Genomic DNA, 21,707 nt, shown 5'->3' with positions numbered 1-21,707 from the left:
AAGCCAGTGGAGTTGGTGTAGAATGGGGGTGATGTGACTGATGGATGGTGTTTTGGTGATGATCCGGGCAGCATGATGATTCTGGACCAGCTGGAATTTACGGAGGAGCTTGTGGTGAAGACCAAATAAAAGGGAATCGCAATAGTCGAGGCGGGAAGAGACCAGAGAGTGAACCAGGATAGCTGTGCTGATGGGAGTGAGTGATGTTACGGAGGTGGAAGTAGGCGGACCGGATGGCGTTGTTGATATGGGTGTGGCTGTCGAGGACGACACCCAGACTCTTAGCCTGTGGGGTGGGGGAAACAGAGTAATTGTCGATGTTGAGGGTGAAGCTGGGATGTTTGGAGAGGATGGACTTTGTACCAATAAGGACTACCACAGTTTTGTTACTGTTGAGTTTGAGGAAATTTGAGGAGAACCAGGCTTTGATTTCCTGTAAGCAGGCACAGAAGGAGGAGGGTGGGAAGGTGGAAGTGGGTTTGGAAGAAATGTAGAACTGGGTGTTGTCCGCATAACAGTGGAAAAGGATTTTTTGTTTGCAGAATATCAGTCCAAGTGGGAGGAGATAAATAATAAATAGGAGAGGGCCCAGGACAGAGCCCTGGGGAACACCGGCGGAGAGGGAAGGGTGGGTGGGATGTGAATGATTTCAAATGGATGAACTGAGTTCGGCCAGAGAGATATGAGTGGAACCAGTCTAGGGGTGTGTCAGTTATGCCAATTGAAGCCAATCTGTCAAGGAGGATGGAGTGTGAGATGGTATTGAAGGCCGAGCTCAGGTCAAGAGGGATGAGGATGGATAATAGTCCAGAGTCAGCTGCCATTTTGAGATCGTTTGTAATTTTAAGGAGGGCCGTTTCTGTGCTGTGGCGGGAGCTTAAGCAGGATTGGAATTGGTCATAGAGGTTATTGTTGGAGAGATGGGCCTGAACCTGTGATGTGACGGCCTTTTCCAGTATTTTTGAGAGAAATGGCAGGTTGGAGATGGGACGAGGGTTATTGTAGTTGCTGGGGTCTGAACCAGGTTTTTTAAATATTTTAAATATTAAATATTTTAATATCTTAGACGAGTTGGTTCAAATACAACACACATAAAAACACAATAGATACAGCGAACACTGAAGAATAAATTTCAAAATGGAAGATTGTTCAGTTTAAGATGTAGGACATTTTTGTAGGTCTTGAGATGATACATATTTGTTTGGCATTCAATACAGGTAGTAAATATGTGTGAGAGGGTTTAATTAAAATCCCATATGTATCCCATATTAAATCACTTTTCTAGTCTTGCTTTCAATCATACACATTAATTCAGCACTTATACTATACTTACACTGTATAGACATACAGTGTTACTGATTGCTTTTATCTCGGTCACACACACTCACATGCTAATGAATGGCAATGTGGGGTCTTATCTCAGGACTTTTCGACATTTGGGTTGAGGACACTGGGAACATCTGATTGGCAGACAACAGCTCTCTCCTCTGAGCTACTGCTGCCCCTAAACTGTTGTGATCTGTTTAACTTTCCTTGGGGGTGCTGTGGAGCCATTTTTATAAGCTCATGTGCCTTCCTTTATGATACATAAATGTTCACATTTCCAGATGTGTGTATAAAATCTCATGAGTTTTAGACTACGTTTAGCCCCTCAAAAGGGCGATTTGTGATTGGAAGAATTATAGTAAACACCTCATTTTCAGTGGTGTGCCACAAACCTCTCTGTGTTTTGGACCTAATGATTTATGGAGGAAAAGTAATATTTTTTTGAACAGCTTTTATTTGTTCAGAAAGGCAAGACTTTCAGAGGCACGCCCAGACTGTTCTCACTGTCTTGTCACGTGATGCTTTCAGGACTCCGGACTGTTCCTGTGTGTAATCGATGACTCAAATGAACACATGTTGTCAGTATGGGACTGCACTAAGGAAATCAAGCATGCAGAGGTCAAGGTAAAGAAGACACAGATTAAAGTAAAAAAGAAATGCAAACTAATTGAATAGGTTTAGTCAGACTGATATCTCGTGCATTCATCTCAGTCGCTTCAAATTCTTGTTTAATTCAAGTGTAGTTTCTTAGATATGTTCACTTGTGTGCTTGTATGCAAGTACAAATATATGCAAGTATAAATATCTCTGTGATCTCATTCCCATTTATAAGCAATTTGTAACCCTTGTAAACAGTGCCACATAACTTAGATGATTTACTATTGTTAATATTATTATTATTGTTATCACTTTATTTATTTGAAGATGAAAATCTGTTAACAATCACGATACAGTGAGTTATTATAAATCTGCTCAGAGGCAGGTACATTAGTCATTTTTTTATTTTTAGTGTAACTGATAATGGTTCAGAGACAGATGCTTTCAAATAAGTTCTATATAATGACTACTGTCAATAAGGAATTGGATGTTATGTTGGATGTTTTTGCTTGTTAGCTCTGCCTTCAAGTGTTAAAAAAATGCCATTGTCCCTGACTGCTTTGGGATGACATGATTTTATATTCTGCAATATATCTCATTCTTTACAATGTGCTTTAGGGAATCTTTAAATGTTCAGCCATTTCAGTATTTTATAATCCCCAGAATCAATGGCATTCTTAAACTGAAGTCAAGATATTAGAATAATCTTGGCTAAGATGCTGCTTGCGGACTGTGGAGATACTTTTCCGAAAAGGAAGTGTTTTCTGACTGGAGATGGGGAAATATGTGTTATAGAGTTTATGTTTATGCTTTTGGCAGACACTTTTATCCAAAGCAATTTACAGGTATTGTAAGGGGGTCTTGCACAAGGACCCCCCCTGGAGGTGTTAATACCTTTCATGTAGGGGATTTGAACCCACATCACCCACATGAACGGTGGCAATGTTACCAATACACTATCTCAGTCCTAAAGAGAGAGTTGAAACGACTATAACTGAGTCTTTGCACTGTTTCTGTGGGCTTTTATCCAAAGACAGCTCAATTTCTTCAAATTTCAGCGTGGTGGTCATGGCAGCAGTGCAAATATTTTATACAGTAAATGTATCCATCTGTATTGATAGGAATGCTTAGTTGAGTGTTTAAAGTTGTTTCTCATATCAAGTCAAGAATTTAATGAGCTTGTGTTAGAACTCACTGTGTGTTTTGAGGAATGTAGCATTCAGAATATATGGTGAAGGGTTGGAAAGGAGCTCAGTGCTGGACAGGCTTACACTTTATAAACATGCAAGTCCATCCAGGGGTAACATGATTACACCTACTTTAGTAACTATAACGGCTGAATTGTTGTTTAAGACACTTTGCATTTTACAGCACAGACATGAACTAAGGGTCTTGTATACAAACTGTGATCTTGTACTTTCTGTACCAAAATCAGTAGGTTAACATTTTCTTGGATTTTTTTAAACTTCAAAACTACTCTTCTCGATTTGTTTTTTCTGTATTTGTTTTTTTTAGGATACCATAGAGGAGGATGAAAATATATCATTCAGAAATATAATTTTATTTATATATATCAAATGGGATCATATTATAATATTTTTTTTACAAAAGAAAATGTTGTCTTCAGTATTTTTGATGCCACAAAGGCAATATCTGTAGAAGATTCAGAATAATGATCATTTCCAAGTTGTTTTTGGTTTTAGATTGCTATCCATCTATAACCTAATTTCACAATATCTGTATTATATTATGCTTCTTTAATTCTTGATGATATGCTAACTGTCCACCCCATCATAGAGGAATGATCTTAAAAACTAAAGGTTTTGATTGCATAAAGAAGATTCATCCTCTGTAAACCATTGTTTGACTTATATTATATCACCTACCTCATAGCAGGTCAGACCATTTGGTGTTGAAGACTTTTGGTTTCAGAATTGTTATCATGTTTATGAATGTTACTTTATCATGCAACAAAGACTAGACTGACACAACAAGATATTTACACTGTAATTGTGCTAAACCTGTTTGTACTGCTGGATGTGTAGAGCACCAATGAGGCTGTGCTTGCTGTGGAGTTTAACCCCAATGATAGTACCAACATCATCACCTGTGGTAAATCCCATGTCTACTTCTGGACACTCAGCGCAGGACAGTTTACCAAGAAACAAGGAATCTTTGGAGTAAGACAGATTAAAGTTTATTCACACTTACTTTATCTCTGCAACATTTTCTGTGTGTTAACTCTCCTGGTCGTACTGATATGAGCAAGTGCTTTAAAATTAATTTTGTTGCTTGTACATCCTAAAAAGTGAGGAAAGAAGTATCAACAAGGGGAACTAGAAATTCAGAGCAAATATTACAAAGGAAACAGATAGATGCAACAGTTCAAATTTGAACATATCAAATGTATTATCCGAATAAAAGAACAACATGATAAACCTGTACTAACAGTGGATTAAACTGTTGTCATATAATTAATTATTCTTTGTTTTCAGAAATACAAGAAGCCCAAGTTCATCCAGTGCTTTGTCTTTAGCCTCACTGGAGATGTTCTGACAGGAGACTCTGAAGGGAACATCCTCACATGGGGAAAGTCAGCAGCAGATGTCAAAACTCTTGGTAAAGGAGCCAAAGGTTAGTGCTGTGGAGCAAAATACAGTCTGGTAAATTGAAAGTTAACCATTTTTTGTCTCTTGATCTGTGACCATAAGAGAGAAACTCCTTATATTTGAAGTTGAGATTCAAGCATTGATCTTAGAGTCCTACTTTTGTATTGACTAAATGTTTGCCTCTTGTTCACATGGATCATGTGCTCATTCATGCTCATTCACAAATTTGCTCATGTGGTCTTTCCTGCAGAGACCTTCCAGATCATGCAACTGACCAAAGCACATGAAGGCAGCGTCTTCACGCTATGCACTCTGCAGGGTGGTGCTCTGCTCAGCGGAGGGGGAAAGGATCGTAAGATCATCCGCTGGAGTGCTGACCTGGCACCTGAGAGAGAGTGTGAGGTGAACCACAACTGTATGGGTCTGCTATACATCTGCTGAGAAGCTGTGTGAAGTGACATTCACATGAGACAGAAATACTTTGATTGTTGGGATTAATGAATTAAACAATTATTTGTCCAGATTCCAGAAAAGTTTGGGGCAGTCCGCACCATTGCAAATGTGGATGAAGAGGAGCTTTTGGTTGGTACAACCCGAAATGCCATTCTTAGAGGAACCTTTTCAGACGGGTTTGTGGCCATAGTGCAGGTATGCTAATAAACACTTCCATCCATAAAGTATTGAAAGTCGTGCAAATGTTTCACCCATATAATATAGAAACATGTATATATTTATTTATTTTTACTTTAAAAGACATACAAAATGATATATTCTTTTTATTTTCTTAATTTCTTTATTTGAGTGGTATTAACCACCTACAGACTGGTAGGTGATTGGGTGGCAGTGTATGGGATGACACTCATAAGTGGCTAATTAATCTTTCTGTTGAAATAACCAAAATATGCTGCATAGGCTCCATGTATTAAAAAAAACTCCTGTATTGTGGCAAGTACTCTCATTTAACTCTTTTGGTCTGAACCTATATATAGGCTCTCAACGCAATTCACACTTACTTTACACACTCTCACGCCACACGTCCATTTTCTCACACTAGCAGGCTCAAATTCACTTGCTGTGAATTAGTTTTTTACTGTCTTCCCAACTATACAATTTTGTTGATACTCTCAGCATCTTTTTTTTCAAAACAGCAGCTAGTAACAAATCTAGCGACTTCTAGGATAAACATCCATCAAGAAGGAGGTCTGTCCTCTACTGCAGGACCATTTGTCTCTGCCTCTCCTCTGCTCTGTCAATAGCAGCAATGCCTGTGAGGTGCTCAAATATGTATAGTTTTGTCTTTGTGGTGTAGAACTGAGTAAGAAAAAGTTATAAGACATTCTCTCACTTCTAACTTTCTGTCCGGTTGATCATTGTACATCTAGCTGGAATTACTGCACAGACTACAGCTATAATGGGACACTTTTCAGTCACAGTTTCAGAGAGACAAATATGTGAATGAGAGTAGCTTTAATGGGAATTCAGCTCTGTTAATGTACACTATATGTGAGAACAGAGAGGAGGAGAGAGGCAAACGGATGCATACAATGTGATGGCTTTGCATATTTCCAGCAATTTATTGCACAAATAATGCTTTAGTTACCATTTATGTGTCTTTGATATACACAACAATTTACAGACATTTAAAAAGCCTATTTACTTCAGTGAGTCAAGCATTCTTTTCAGCAATGTAAAGAAAATTTTAGACAACTATATCCATCCATTCATTCATTCATTTTCTATACCTGCTTAATCCATCGGTCGGGTTGCGGGGGGCTGGGGCCGGGCCAGAGGTGGGGTACACCCTGGACAGGTCGCCAGTCAATGACAGGGCCACACAAGACAAACAACCACGGACAATTTTAGAGACCTAACATGCATGTTTTTGGACGGTGGGAGGAAGCCAGAGTACCCATGCATACACTGGGAGAACATGCAAAGTCCACACAGAAAGGCCCCCGCTGGGATTTGAACCAGGAACCCTCCTGCTGTGAGGCGACTGTGCTAACCACCACATCACCAAATTTATAGAGCTAATACTTAGAAGGATTTGAACATTGTTTTATTTGAATACAACTTTTATTGATGCTCTAAATTGATTTGAGAGTTTGTATGAGCATTACATAGACACAACATAACAATCTTACTTTGATGTTTCACGTATTGTTACATATATGTGTGTGTGTGTGTGTCTCAGGGTCATGTAGATGAGATGTGGGGTCTAGCTACTCACCCCGCGCAGAATATTTTCCTCAGCTGTGGTCATGACAGGCAGGTGTGTTTGTGGAACACAGAGGAACACAAGCTGGATTGGTGTATCATCTTGGAGGTAGGACTTACTGCCCCTCGACTCCAGCTTTCTTTCTTGAATGTGTTCATTCATCAGCTTTACATAGAATATAGCATTCTAAGACCTGAGTTATATGGAAAATTAAAAGTTGTCCATTGAAAAAAAAATAGGAAACAAGAACCTTTTAGGAGGTTAAACCTTTTGCTTGAAACAATCGACTTTGCCCTTGTGTTTATCAATATAAAGAAATGTTTAAGATTCTTGAAAATGTTCATGCAATGCTCACGTTGCATCAGACTTAAAAGGTGAGATACTATATGTTACATCAAGTCTGAATGGGCTGTCAACTTAATTTACTAACATAATTTTCACAACAGTTGGGAAATTTGCAACAAAATATCAAAATCAATAATTTCTTAATTAATTTGAACATTTATCTAACAGACACAATTACAAAGACAATTATTTTCAGCACTGAGCAAATCTGTTGTATTCAAAAAATATAAACAAATTTAGTATTTGATGCCAGAAACAAAAAAAAGTGGGGGAGAGACATTATTTACACTTTTTAATTGTTTGGGAACTGAGAACTCTCATTTTTATTGCACTTTTGCTGTGGAATTTACCTTCAAAGATCACAAGCGTTCAACATTGATTTCAGAGGCAGGGAACCGCAAAATACTGAGCCATGACCAGTGTTGGGTAATGTTGGTCAGTAAAGTTAGTCAGCTAGCTGTGTGCACTGATGTGTGAACGGGCTACTTGCTGTGGAGTGACATCAGGCAGTTTGGGGGTTTTTTTGTTTGTTCTTCTCATTTTTGTTTGTTTTGTGGCAACAAAATGCGCAGGTAGATTTAGTCAGATTTCAACAATACTAAATTATACATATGACAAAGTAACTAGTAAAGGATTCATTGAGGTGCTAAACTAATATTGTTACTTAATGTTGCTAGTTACAAGAAAAAAGTATTCTAATGCTTCAGACTCACAATACATCCTTGCTGGGCAGGAGTAAGCCTTTGTAGGATGCTTCTTTGGTATCCAATCCAGACACCCTCATCTGTCAACAATTAATCTGTTAATTGTAGAATAATCCAACTCCTGTTTTTCTGTGCCTCGATCCAAATTAGATTTTTTATTTTGTGTGATGCTGACATCAAATCCTAGATTTGTTGAACATTTCTGCATAAAATTAAGGTTGATCAGTGGGGACACTGAAAGTTTCCCACGTCTGTTAAAGAGTTCAAACAAATTTTGAAGGTATTTAATTTTTAATGCATTTTAGAAATCTTCCCAACTTTTGTTGACATGGAGTTTATATTTTCAATGCCTTTTTTTGTCTCTGGCAGGAATATGGGTTGTGTGCTGACTTCTGCCCGAACGGATCTGTAGTTTCAGTCGGCCTCAGCACGGGAAGGTAATACAGCATCAAGGCTATTTCATTTTTAAAAATCAAAAAATTTAAATATTGTTTCAATTTATGGCAAAGTTCAGCACATGAAAATGAACTAAAACATAACAGAAGCACTTTCAAACTGCCAAAACAAATGTGTTTTTTATTTATTTGGTGGTGGTGGGTCCTGAGTAGTCTTCAAGAGTCCACAGGGGGGTCTTTCCTCTGTTTTTTAAAATACCTTCAAACTTCATAGGACTTACCACCCTTAGAGTGAGATGGCAGCTTAACTTTGCCCCCGTGGCACAGAACCTCTAACTTCAGAAAATATCAACAGGTTTTCCTGCATGGAAACATGTTGGGATAAGACCCAACTCACAGTTGTGGGGTGGGGGGTGTTATGTCACTGTTGGTAAAACTTTAGTTTTACCAATATTTTTCAAATGTAATGTATAATTTGTTATATTTCCAGTGATTATTATTTAGTTATTATTTTATTGATATTTTAGATTTGGATGCTTCCCCTAAACTTCAGGGGTTAGTAAGGAAAAAGGACACAGGTGATATTTCAAATCCTATATCTCTGCCATTTGGACAAGAATAGGAATAACATGCCAAATAAGCCTTGTATATATGTACTCTAGATGTTATTTACTTGATATATTAACCAATACACCTTTTTTTGGAGATCTGTATATCAATATATGTCAAGATGTGACTTTTTTTTTTTTTTTATATATATACTTCCAAAGAGGGTAAATTGTTGGCGTGCCAATGGCTTGGGTCTCTGAATCCAGCAGTTGTTAAATTCTGTAAGGGAGCATATGCTTAATGTTACCCTGCCATATAAAAAAAAGGAAAACCGGCTGTGGGAAGCATAACTCAGAATAGAACATGAAACTTGCAGAGCATGAAAACGCACAGAGTCAAGAAATAACTCAACTACAGCTACTAAAATGACTGCATAGTTAATCCAACATCTTGCCTCCTCAGTAAATTGACTGTACTTATTTAACACTTTTCCAGTCTAGTTGACCTCTCAAAGCGCTTATACTACAAGCCACATTCATCCATTCACACACACACACACACACACACACACACACTCATACAGCACGTCTTAGTCGTTACAATGTTAAAGACTACACAGTGCTTTTTTTCTCCATCACACATTCACTCATTCACACACCAATGTGTTTATGAGAGGCAACGTGGGGCTCAGTGTCTTGTCCAAAAACACATGTGGTCCTGGAGGCCAGGAATCAAACCATAGATCTTCCGATTGTCAGACGACTGCTCTTCCTGAGCGACAGTCACTAACCAAACCATCAACCAAACAGTGTGTTGAGAGCTCAGTGCAGATGGATAGCATGGAGGGACTGCTATGGCCAAACTTTTTCTTTCCTCCATCAGTGTTGAACAACTTTTTAACACCAGTGGAACAATGTTAGTGTTCTGATTAATCAGACAATTCATATGCATGGAGCTTGCCAACAGAAGTCTGACTCTGATTGCTTGACTTCAGAAGTGTAGTTATGGAGGCTGTTCTGTGGTTTGAGCAGCTATAATATAGAATTATTTTGCGCTGCATTGCATGGTTACTTCTCAGGACTACTTACAAGACTTTCTGTATGTAAGGCCATACTAAACTGGGGAAAAATAATGTTTAGACATGTTGGTCCCTGCATTTGCTATCAGCTTTAAAATCACCTGAATCTTAGTGAGCAAGTATTGCTAATTAAATCAATGAAATCTTCAACCTGGGGTCAAACAGTGTTCACATATCAGACTTCAACTGACAGTTGACAGCTTTTCTTTATGGTAAATTAGGCTAATCATTTCTTAAAACAGTAAGAACTGATTTGATAACCTCTGAAGTATCACCTTATAAAGGAATTGTTCCTCACAGTTGCCTATTTACAGATCATTATAGATTTTTTTTTAATTTTCCCCTCTGGAAAAATAAAGTCAAGTATAGTGAAAGTGAATAAGTATTTTTCTATTCTATTCTTCTTCTATTCTATCAAAGCTACATTAGCCTTTATTTGGAGTCATGTCAGTCACAGTTGTTGGATGAAAAGGACCCAAAAAGCAGACATGAGGGCAAGTAGTTTAGGAAAAACAAAATGTGATTTATTTAAAACTGTAGCTGGGATTCCAAAAACCAAACTGTGGTAACAAAGCCAAAGAACTACAAGGTAACCAGACTGACTGAGTAAAGGAAAAGGAACACTAACATGACCACGACTGGCAGAGAAACATAAAGAGATGACAGCGGGAATATATTGAATAGATAGGGCATATATTGAATAGGGGCGGCTGTAGCTCAGGAGGAAGAGCAGTCGCCCACCAATCGGAAGGTCGGTGGTTCGACTCTGGCTTCCCCAGGATACATGTCGAAGTGTCCTTGGGCAAGACACTGAACCCCACGTTGCCCCAGTGTATCATTGGGGGTATGAATGTGTGTGAATGCTTAGAAAGCACGTAGTTATATCCTAAGACGTGCTGTATGAATGTGTGTGAGTGGGGTGAATGCGGCATGTAGTGAAGCGCTTTGAGTGGTCAGCTAGACTAGAAAAGCGCTGTACAAGTACAAGTCCATTTACCATCATGACAATATCTTTACCCACTTGATGGATTTACTCTCCCTTTGGCTCTGATTTGGTGAGCCTGCTAACATAAAGAATATGCCCAAACTCTAAAACCACAACTAGTTATTCAATGCACTTCGAAGCAAGTGCAATAAAAAAAATTAAAAGCAATGGCTATTTATTAAACTTGTGTATATGTTCAGCTTCTCTCACTTATTATTGTGCTTGTACAAATTCATCCTCAACCAAACTGTAATAGATATTTTAAAAAATGTTTTACACATTCAATCTCATTCATTCAAAAATAGAATTTTGAAAAATTAGAGAAACTAAAGAGCAGTTTTACGAGAAATAAACATAACTGTTACAAATGAACAGTCCAGCATTCTGTCTGTTAATATTTCTGTTTACCTGTGTACTCTTTAATTTTCTCCATCACGCCGTTAACACTCAACAGATGGGTGGTTCTTGATTTGCTGACCAGTGAGGTGATTTCAGAATCCACTGATGGGAATGAACAGTTGTCTGTCATGAGATATTCACCAGGTCAGTCATCTACAACCTCCTAGTTTTATGACTGTAGACATTACAGATGGGTTTAACATCGACACAAGAATTTTGTCGGGGGGGGGGCTTTAGGCTGTCAAAGTAATTTAATGTCATCCAAAAATAATTTCTGTGGGCATTTTATGGGGGACCTCAAACATGAGACTGGATTTTATTGTACATAGAGAAGGAAATGCATGCAATAAAGTTAAAAAAAAACTTGACCCAAAAGAAGTCTGCATATCCCCTTTAACTTTGTGATCGTCGCCTTGTGTTTTCAGACGGAAGTTTTTTAGCTGTTGGATCTCACGATAACTTTATCTACATCTATAATGTGACAGAGAATGGCCGTCGCTACACCCGCTTCGGGCGATGTAATGTGAGTTGAATATCAGAGCCCTGTAGATGTCATGTTTTCAGCTACAGAAATGGTGTGAAGTATGAAGAGAAACTAATTAATTGAGTGTCAACATTGTTGACAGAATGGAAAATGCAGAATAAAAAAATGTTCATACTGAAAGATTTTAATGTCCCGTGATATTTGCTTACCTATTCAGGGACACTCCAGCTTCATAACTCATCTTGATTGGTCCAAGGATGGGAAGTACATCATGTCTAATTCAGGCGACTATGAGATCCTTTACTGTAAGTAAACATCAAAAACTGTGCTGAAATTAGAGGAAATAAAACAAAGTAAAATGCCTTCCAAAAAATGCCATTATTTTTTTTAATCAATTAGTTAACTGAGCTGGGACAGCCTTAGTTCAATGGTTATCTTCCAATCTAAAGTTGGTGGTTTGCTCGTCAACCCCTCAAGATGTTGAGGTGCCCTTGGGCAAGACATTGAACCTCATATTGAACCACGTTCACATCTGTATAGGATTTTATGTAAAGATAAAGTCAATATTCAATATGTGCAACCTTTAGCTTTAAACCCGCACTAGTTGTCCATGGTACACCAACAGTTTTTCAAGGCACTTTGCAGCTAGAGTGTTCAAACCCTGGTGAACTTGCACAATTCGTCATATTTAGACATTTAGTGTCAGTGTTCAGGGAATTTTGGACAATCTGATAGCTAAGACTTGATACACTTTTAGAGTCTACAGGCTTTGCACTAGACCTGTACATCTTTTTTGCACTTATGTCCTCAGACAGTGTGACTACTAGAAAACTTTTCCATGTTATTTTCCCTCTTGATACCCCCCTTGGCTTCAGTCTTAAGAAATATGGTATGTCATTTATAGTTATGCTGATGACACCGATTTACCCGTCCTTGAAACACAAGAAATATTTTCACCAAAACCATTGTTACAAGTGTCTCTCAGAGAAAAAAAGGCTTGGATGGCCTTGAACGTGTTTTAATGATCTTTGGACCCATATAGGAGGCCTGCAGTGCCTCCCTTTCACGGCTACAGTTTGTTCATAGTGCTGAAGGTAATCTGGTAACATGAACATATCAGGGCGAGTACATCTCCTCACTACGGCTTCCCTTCACCCGGTATGTTTTAGGATTGATTTTAAGGCTTTAATGTTGACTTAAGGCATTTAAGTGGATAGTCTCTTTTGTATTTATCAGACCTAGATCACTCAAATCTACTGATTTGTTGCTTTTAGTTGTCTCAAGGTCCAGACTAGGGCACTTAGAATATGCATAGAAGGGCCTTTGCGGTTGTTGCCCCAAAAGTATGGAACTAATTATTTCTGGGTGTTTGACATACTTCAACATTCCCTGTTTTTAAGTCTGGTCTTAAAACATATTTTTATTACTAGGTTTTTATTTCCATAGAAAAGTTCAGTTTTTGTTTCTATTAATTTCTTTTTAGAATTTATATAAATGAATATCAAATTATTATTGCCTTTATTGTATTACTGCTCTAGTCTTTTATTGTGATAATTGTGCTGCCTGAACAGTTTTTTTTCTATGCACAGCACTTTGGTCAAAATAATTTTTTTCAAAAGTACTTTATAAATAAATAAACTTCTCTAACTGTGAATGTTTTTAACAGGGGACATTGCAGCAGGATGTAAGCTACTGAGGAACCGTTTTGAGAGTAAAGACAGAGAATGGGCCTCTTACACTTGTGTGCTTGGTTTCCATGTCATGGGTGAGAAACACTAAAGACCATGTTTTGTTCCTTATTGTACACTATATTGCCAAAAGTATTCATTCACCCATCCATATAATTAAATTCAGGTGTTCCAATCACTTCCATGGCCACAGGTGTATAAATTCAAGCACCTAGGCATGCAAACTGCTTCTACAAACATCTGTGAAAGAATGGGTCGCTCTCAGGAGCTCAGTGAATTCCAGCGTGGTACAAGCATAAATTTCCTCGTTACTAAATATTCCAGTCAGCTGTCAGTGGTATTATAACAAAGTGGAAGCAATTGGGAAGGACAGCAACTCAGCCACAAAGTGGTAGGTCACGTAAAATGTCAGTGGATGCTGATGCACAGTGTGCAGAGGTGGCCAACTTTCTGCAGAGTCCATCGCTACAGACCTTTAAACTTCATGTGGCCTTCAGATTAGCTCAAGTACAGTTTGTAGAGAGCTTCATGGAATGGGTTTCCATGGAGCAGCTGCATCCAAGCCATACATCACCAAGTGCAATGCAAAGTGCAGTGGTGTAAAGTGGTGCAGTAGAGTCCGCCACTGGACTCTAGAGCAGTGGAGATGCGTTCTCTGGAGTAACCAATCACGCTTCTCCATCTGGCAATCTGATAGATGAGTCTGGGTTTGGCGATTGCCAGGAGTACGGTGCTTGTCTGACTGCATTGTGGCAAGTGTAAAGTTTGGTGGAGGGGGGGATTATGATGTGGGATTGTTTTCCAGGAGCTGGGCTTGGCCCCTTAGTTCCAGTAAAAGGAACTGAATGCTTCAGCATAGCAAGAGATTTTGGACCATTTCATGCTCCCAACTCTGTGGAAACAGTTTGGGGATGGACCCTTCCTGTTCCAACATGACTGTGCACCAGTGCACAAAGCAAGGTCCATAAAGACATGGATGAGCCAGTTTGGTGTGGAAGAACCTGACTGTCCTGCACAGAGTCCTGACCTCAACCCGATAGAACACCTTTGGGATGAATCAGAACGGGAACTGCAAGCCAGGCTTTGTCGTCCAACATCAGTGTCTGATCTCACAATTGCGCTTCTGGAGGAATTGTCAAAAAACCATAAACGCACTCCTAAACCTTGTGGAAAAGAAGAGTTGAAGTTGTTATAGCAGCAAAGGGTAGGCTGATGTCAAATTAAACCCTATGGATTAAGAATGGGATGTCACTTAAAGTTCATATACGTGTAAAGGTAGATGAGCGAATACTTTTGGCAGTATAGCGTATTTTGCACCATTAGTGCCCCTAAATACCTTGATGTTATTATATCATGTTAAACTTGAAAATCATGCCTGTGATTCTGTGATCCTCAGGTGTGTGGTTGGAGGGCTCTGATGGCACAGACATTAATGCACTATGCCGCTCCCATAGTGAGAGGGTTGTGGCTGTGGCTGATGACTTCTGTAAGGTCCACCTCTTCCAGTATCCCTGTCCTAAACCTAAGGTAATCTTTACGTATTTGGCAGACTTTTATCCAAAGCGACTTACACATAAGCGTAAGGCAGGTAGAGTAAGGGGGTCTTGCCTGAGGACCCCTACTGTAGGGGATTTGAACCCTGGTCACCTACATGAAAGGTGGCAATCTTACCACTACCCCCACTCCCGGTTATGCCGGCACATATCACAGTACACTTTGTTATTGATATTGTTCATTAAAGAACTCCAAATTTTAAGAGCAGGTATAGTGAGAGTCTGAGATTTGACTGTGGATAACTTGCTATGAGTACTGCTACATGAGTACAGTCCTGATTCAGCATCTTCTCTAGCTTTAAACGCTAAGAAGTTCATAAAATTGTTAGGAATTACTTCTAGCATGTTTATCCAGCTTTGCAAAGAATGAACTGGGAGGAGATTTCCTCTCTGCCAATATGAATTGAACTCTCATTCTTATTTTTCAAATATTTTGCTTTCTTTCCCAGGCACCAAGCCACAAATATGAGGGCCATGGCAGTCACGTCACCAATGTGTGCTTCACCCACAGTGATTCCCACTTACTCTCAATGGGTGGGAAGGACACCTGCATCCTTCAGTGGAGGGTGATCGGGAGCGGGATGGGAGACAGTGGAGAGAGACTGGCCTCGTCCACTTCCACCAGCTCTCCAGAGCCTGTTTCCAGCTAGTTAGGGCTGGTGTTAATAATGGTGAAAGGAGGGAGGTATGTTCCCTCACAGCCACAGAGGAGTGAGTCAGTTATCAGCTTAGTTTGACCTCTGCTATGCCACTGCTGTCAGTTTCTTACAGAACATAAAGGAATCATCCAAAGGGGAAATATCCATATTAATGTTACACATAATTCATGTAAACATTTGTCAAATTGAACAGTGTAATATTTCCTGTAACTCACAATCTTTGTCATTCTGTGACATATTTGGTGAGGACCATTAGGAGCAGTCTGTTTGGTGGTGCAGATCCCGACTGCTGTTGTCACTTTGGTTTTCTGTGAACATGCCTGTTTTTCAGTCTATCTTGTTTACCAAATTTCCCTACGTGTTGTATGGACTAAGCCACCGTGCCTATAGAGATATTCTTACATATTCTCCTATATCTTGACTAGTGTTTGGTTGACATCTAAGTTAAGACATAGGCTTTTATGCTGACATTAGATCAAACAGACCTGTTTGATTGAAATAAATTCTTCATCTTACTAATGCATTCTTCTGAAAATACCTATGTACACTTAAAAATTATTAATTTGGTACTGTTTTGTATATATTTAAAAGACTGTTTGCAATATATTGATTTTGTATTGATCAAGCTCTCAATAAATAAGTGAAGACTGGAAGGTGTGTTGTGTGTGAAATGTCCCTAGGGGGCAGTGCTGCCTCATGAGGACCCATGTGAGAGCACATAAGACTGAATACTAGTAGTTGCAGCTAGAGGCCACATAATTGTGTTGAAACAGGAAAATGGTTACAGGTAAGTCAGTTATTTCCAATCTGGAGGTTAGGTTCCCATCTATTAGTATTATAGATACAAATAAGTAATATTTCAAATGTTTAGTAATGCAGAGAGGGTGTCTTTTACAGTTTGTGTAGTTCTGTGTTGGATTATATCTCTTGTTATATTAACAAAGCAAGAAGCATATAAAAGCATAGGTTGCTGAGATTGTTTTGGGGTGAGAGCTTTAACTTTTACAACAGCAAAGCACTGTAATGGCAAATTCTTTGACATATGCATAAATAAATTTCACTTATCACAGTGTAAGAAATACAGCAAGTATAAATACAGCAGTTGCAGTGAATTGACTTTAAGGTAAATGAGTTCCCCAACTTTTACACATATGAAATCATTTTTAGGAAAGAAAAAATATGGTCAACACAAAATCCATATATAATGATTTATATATATATATATATATGTTTGTACAGTATATATAATATATACTTATTTGTGTGTGTGTGCTTTACCCATTCTCTCTGAGTGCCTATGTATACAGGAAATGAAACACTTTAGTCTAACTTGTGACATGCTTGGTCAATATTTTAGTTAAAAGCATGAAATTGATTAAAATGGTATTTTGATTGATAACACTATTTTTTTTATACAAAATAAGAGTTGTTTTTTGTTTTTCTTTTAAAAGCATGACATTGTAGTCAGAATTATGTGTTTTGACATTGATTTGTCAAAAAATAAATAAGCAATATTAATTTCTGCCATACAATCCATGTAGTATGTACTTTCATAATTGAAAAAAATTGTTTGTTTTTTGCATTGATGCAAAGATGAAAATTCTGTACAATATTTGTTTGTAAAGTCATAGTTATTACCATTCAGAAAATAGGTACTATATATATAATCAAACTAGTGAAAAGTTGTGGTTTACCGGAGATTGTCGACAATTTCCGAAGATGACGGTCTGCGCACGATCGAAGGGGACCAGTCAGTGTGTTTTTTTTTTTTTTTTTTGTGCGAGTGTGTATGCTGAACTGAGCGGAGGTGAAGAAGAGGAGGATGAAGCTTGGAGCGGAGGATGGGAGGAAGAGTGGAGCAAGAGACAGGCTAGCTGTGTGTGAATGAGTGCGTGAGTGAATGAGGAAGAGGAGAGGAAGGTCGTCTAAGGGGCCGAAAAAAGACACTTGTATTTTTGGGGACAACCCCAGAAGCATTACTAACGGAAACTTTCAACTTTTTACCCGCCACAGCTCGGCTGGTTGTGCCTGGAACCGGCTTTGTTTCGCGGTGGGGGTGTCTTAAGATAAATGAAGGAATAATATAGATCCCCGTCGATATTTTTGCCCAAGCAGGGAATACCTTGGGATTAATTTTGACAAAGGTTACAGTAGGATGGCGGCCAATATGTACCGAGTGGGAGGTAAGGAATTATATTTTTGAGACCCCCCCTTTACACGCACACAACGTGATTGTTCGTTTTCAACAGTAAGGTGGCTAGCTAGCCGCTAGCTGTCTGATCGGTTAGCCGCTAACTAAAGCTAGCTTTGTCCTAGCTTTCGTGCGTACGTCAAGTTTTGCTAAGATTTAACGTGGTTTATGTTAAGGCATATAAATTGTGATGTAACCTAGCAAATTAATCATGACTTAGTTTGGTAAAACTAATGTGAATATGCGTTGCTTCTATAAACACATCAAATACAAGGCACTAGTTTTTCAAATAAACTTTAGAAACAAATCGATGCGATCTCCTGTTTACTCTGTTCTACCAAATAAGATCAATTTTCATCAAAATATCCCACAACAAGCAGTTGCGGGGTAGCATGAACTGCTTCTAAAAGTTGTTGAAAATCTTAAATAACGGTGCAAAGTGGATACTGTGCGCCGCGTATTGTACTTGTTGTTGTAAGGAAACGAGGAAACCGTAAATTGTCACATTTTCTGTCGTGGAATGTGTACATATCGTATTGTCTATAAATAAATAGACTAAATACTTTTAGCATTAGCTGCAAGCCGTTAAGATGACGGTGCTATCTAAATATTTCTAGCGACATGTGTCGCTGCTAGTTTGGCTAGCTTTGTTGGAAGGATGGGTTCATTTCATTATCGCTTCCGCCATATCACTTAATTTGCAACGGACAGTGTTAGCCGTGCTAACTTTGATTGCTAAGTTAAGTTAGCTTCAAGTCACGTGACGTTACTATAGCTTGAAAAGCTACATTATGCGATATTGCTGTAACGATGACTAGTGACTCACTTAATTTTGTGTTATATTCCGTGAACTATACTCCTTGAACTGAAACTATAAGTAATGTTACTTATAGTTCTAATGTAACACTGTCAGAGTTGGTATTCGTTTTCCTTTCTTAAATTAAGGCGGCATATAGTTTCCAAATGATTGAAACGTATTTACCTAACCAAAAAGCTTCAATTACATGTCCGTTAGTATTTTTAAGTTAAAGTGAAAATGTTGCAGAATGGTTGGTTAAGATGTTCATGTTTAAACGGCATTTTGGAGAGAAACCCAGCGCAGGTAGACTACAGGAAGCCACGTAGATTACCTTCACTATCTTGTGCAATCTAACTTTGATCGCGTTATTAGAAGAAATAAACTTTACTGCTGATGCCGATTTGTCGAATTTTCTTCATAATTGCTTTTTATCATTGTCCGTTCTGTAGCTTTTAGCAATGATGTTAGCACAGTTCATAGACTTGACGCATTTGTCGTGGAAGCAAAAATAGTTGATGGACAGGGTGACTTTTCATAGACTTTTCGCTGTGTGGGCCTTCAAAAGAGTTTGCACGTTATTTGGGTCATGCTAATTGAACACTGCTCTGCATAATATAGTACACAATTCGATTATTCATATATGTTAAAATTATAATTGTAATTTTGGAAAATTACATTGTGATGTATCATCAAAATTTAATACAAAGTAATTAAAATGTCTTTTAAACTCCATATTAGGTGGGCTGATATAGTAATACATAAGACCATTTAATAGTGAATAAAAGCAATGGGGCACAATTATTTTGATTGTTCTAATTAATTGGAGCACCGTTGTCTCACAGCAAAAGGGTTCCTGGTTTGAATTCTGTCTGGGGCCTTTCTGTGTAGGGTTTGCATGTTCTCCCTTTGTATGTGTGGGTTCTCTCTGTGGCCTCCTCCCAGTATCTAAAAACATGCATGCTACATTGTTTAGCGACTCTAAAATTGACCCTTGTCAAATTTGAGTAAGTGTGTTCGTGCATGGTTGTTTGTCTTGTTTGGCCCTGTGATAGACTGGCGATCTAGGGTACCCTGCATCTTGCCGAGTCAAGGCGCAGGGACGGCCTCGGATAATCTCCAACCCCAACCATGCCATCTGCGTTTTTGAACCACGTCATTATTTTGTTTCTTTCTGGCAATTCGCCATGTTCATTTTGCACCTGGTCTGTCAGTGAGAGATGTAATTGGCTTATTCAGCATTGCTGGACAAGCCATCACTTGGAACAGTTGAATTTATTTTTAATCTTTGCCTCATATTATCTTTTTTCATGATAGGCCAAGTGTTGTTAAGTTCTCACTAAAGTAATCATCCAAACAATACTCAAATTTCTATGGTGAGCTAATAACAATGGTGAAATTAGCAAATACTGCTTTGTTATTTTTTTTTTCATCAACATGGTTGTCCTGTTACTCATGTTGAATACCACCCCTTCTGTTCTGCAGAGTAATGTCTGCTTGCAAAGGTGTAGATATTTCCTTGCTGGCAGTTCAGTGTGTTTTTTTTTTCCTTTTTTTTTTTTCTTTGTTGTTGTTTTTTTTACCAAGATGCTGGTAACGGAGGAGACCCAGCAGAAGGACCCCTTTGTTGCTGCTGGTTCTGTTTGGTGTTTAAGCCCTTGACATTCTGAGCATGTCTACTGTGATGATTCTCTTGGCAAAAACTTCAGACTTAAGTTTGTGCAGTGGCTAAACCATAAGAAAAATGTGATTAGTTTGTGTGGCCAGACAATGAAATAGAGTTGTTGCTCATTCTAACTTTATAGTATAAGGCGATGAAAGCATCAGAAAAACTATACTGGTACATCTGTCAAGAGTATACTGGAAGCAGGACATGATGCGGAATGATTGTTTTCATTACAACACGTTGAGAAGCAGATAGCAGATAAGGCTCCTTCTTGAGATGGTATTGGTATCGCATGTATCTGAATGTACCAATAATAGTGAAGAGAGTGGAAAGCATCATACAGGTCAGCAGAGAGAAAATAAAACGGCAACACTTAACCATCACGCAGACTTACCTACTTGCATAGCAGCAATGAATGTGGCCCTGTAATATTTGCTCCTATGTAGAGTTGCACAATACACGCGGTGCCAAATCGTTACGGTTCCTACTATACTAGAAATTCTACATGACGGTACTACCGTGGATTGCTATACTAACGGTTCCAGTTTCTGCTACACAGCGGCCGCCTCGACTCTCCTCCCGGCTTCTCATCGCTTGCTACTCCCTTGTAAACAAACCCACAAGGCAACCACTGCAACCCAACTACACAGCTGCTGAATGATTGGCTGTTTGCCTGTTACTCGTGGCCTCCGGGATATGATGGGCTGCTTCCGCACCCTGGGTTCGTCTGTTAGCTGATTGGCTGTTCGTGTGTTTCTGACGGCTAGAACAAACTCCATGTAGACAGCTCCGCTTCGATAGAAATTCGTCTCGCCCAGTTGTGTCAGTTGTGCACACGCACACAGCGGTCACAAACACGAGACAACACACACACACTCACCATGGCAGAAGCATCGGGCCCGAGCGGCGAGTATGCCACAGCGTGCTCGTGGCACCACTAAAAACAAACTCCAAAAGCCACATTTGGAACTATTCTGGGTTTAAACAAGGCACAGACGGTAAAGCAATAGATGATGGCTGTCCACTGTGCATGTGCTGCCATCAAGCTATAGGAGCCAAAGGAAGGAACGCATCTAACCTCATAAAACACCTGCAGTGTTGTCACCCAGATTTATATTTCGAATACCAGGTTAGTATTTCCTGTTTATTTTCTAATTGGCTAATATTATGCTCCGTGTACAGGCTGAAGAATGAGTTAAAAGATGTCATAGCATCTAGAAAATACAAAAAAATATAGTTTTCACAGGGAATCAGTTCCTGTTTATTGTATTTTGTCCTCTGTTTTATTATGTTGAAGAAGAAGCATTATTGTCAAATAGATTTTTTTAAAAGACAGTGGATTTGTTATCCTAAGTCGATTATTTATATTAGTATTATGTTTATCATGCACATAACAACATGTGTAATTAATAAGTATTTATAACTTGTACAAATACATTGCAGTTCATAAAAATAATAATAATAA

The 21,707-nt window shown here is 38.7% G+C and overlaps 2 protein-coding genes across 4 annotated transcripts in view; both read left to right on the top strand.

Moving 5' to 3' along the window:
- eml3 (EMAP like 3) overlaps positions 1–16,242 on the top strand; it is a 74,887-nt gene extending 58,645 nt beyond the window's left edge. For all 3 annotated transcript variants that reach the window (XM_072375798.1, XM_072375799.1, XM_072375800.1), the window contains 13 exons: positions 1,855–1,950; positions 3,969–4,103; positions 4,419–4,557; positions 4,783–4,934; positions 5,055–5,180; positions 6,727–6,858; positions 8,169–8,236; positions 11,261–11,349; positions 11,631–11,728; positions 11,907–11,994; positions 13,356–13,454; positions 14,774–14,904; positions 15,380–16,242. In XM_072375798.1, the coding sequence (XP_072231899.1) occupies positions 1,855–1,950; positions 3,969–4,103; positions 4,419–4,557; positions 4,783–4,934; positions 5,055–5,180; positions 6,727–6,858; positions 8,169–8,236; positions 11,261–11,349; positions 11,631–11,728; positions 11,907–11,994; positions 13,356–13,454; positions 14,774–14,904; positions 15,380–15,580 (1,554 nt within the window). In that variant the 3' untranslated portion in view covers positions 15,581–16,242. The remainder of the gene's footprint in view (positions 1–1,854; positions 1,951–3,968; positions 4,104–4,418; positions 4,558–4,782; positions 4,935–5,054; positions 5,181–6,726; positions 6,859–8,168; positions 8,237–11,260; positions 11,350–11,630; positions 11,729–11,906; positions 11,995–13,355; positions 13,455–14,773; positions 14,905–15,379) is intronic.
- Positions 16,243–17,348: 1,106 nt separating this feature from the next.
- Positions 17,349–21,707, top strand: part of mta2 (metastasis associated 1 family, member 2) — a 33,782-nt gene continuing 29,423 nt past the window's right edge. Inside the window, exon 1 of the mRNA XM_072375801.1 lies at positions 17,349–17,772. Within this exon, the coding sequence (XP_072231902.1) occupies positions 17,745–17,772 (28 nt within the window). The 5' untranslated portion in view covers positions 17,349–17,744. The remainder of the gene's footprint in view (positions 17,773–21,707) is intronic.

Source organism: Leuresthes tenuis, unplaced genomic scaffold, assembly GCF_036924035.1.
Source record: "Leuresthes tenuis unplaced genomic scaffold, fLeuTen1.0.hap1 SCAF_22, whole genome shotgun sequence".
Classification (NCBI taxonomy): Eukaryota; Metazoa; Chordata; class Actinopteri; order Atheriniformes; family Atherinopsidae; genus Leuresthes; species Leuresthes tenuis.
This window is presented reverse-complemented; position numbering and strand designations above follow the sequence as displayed.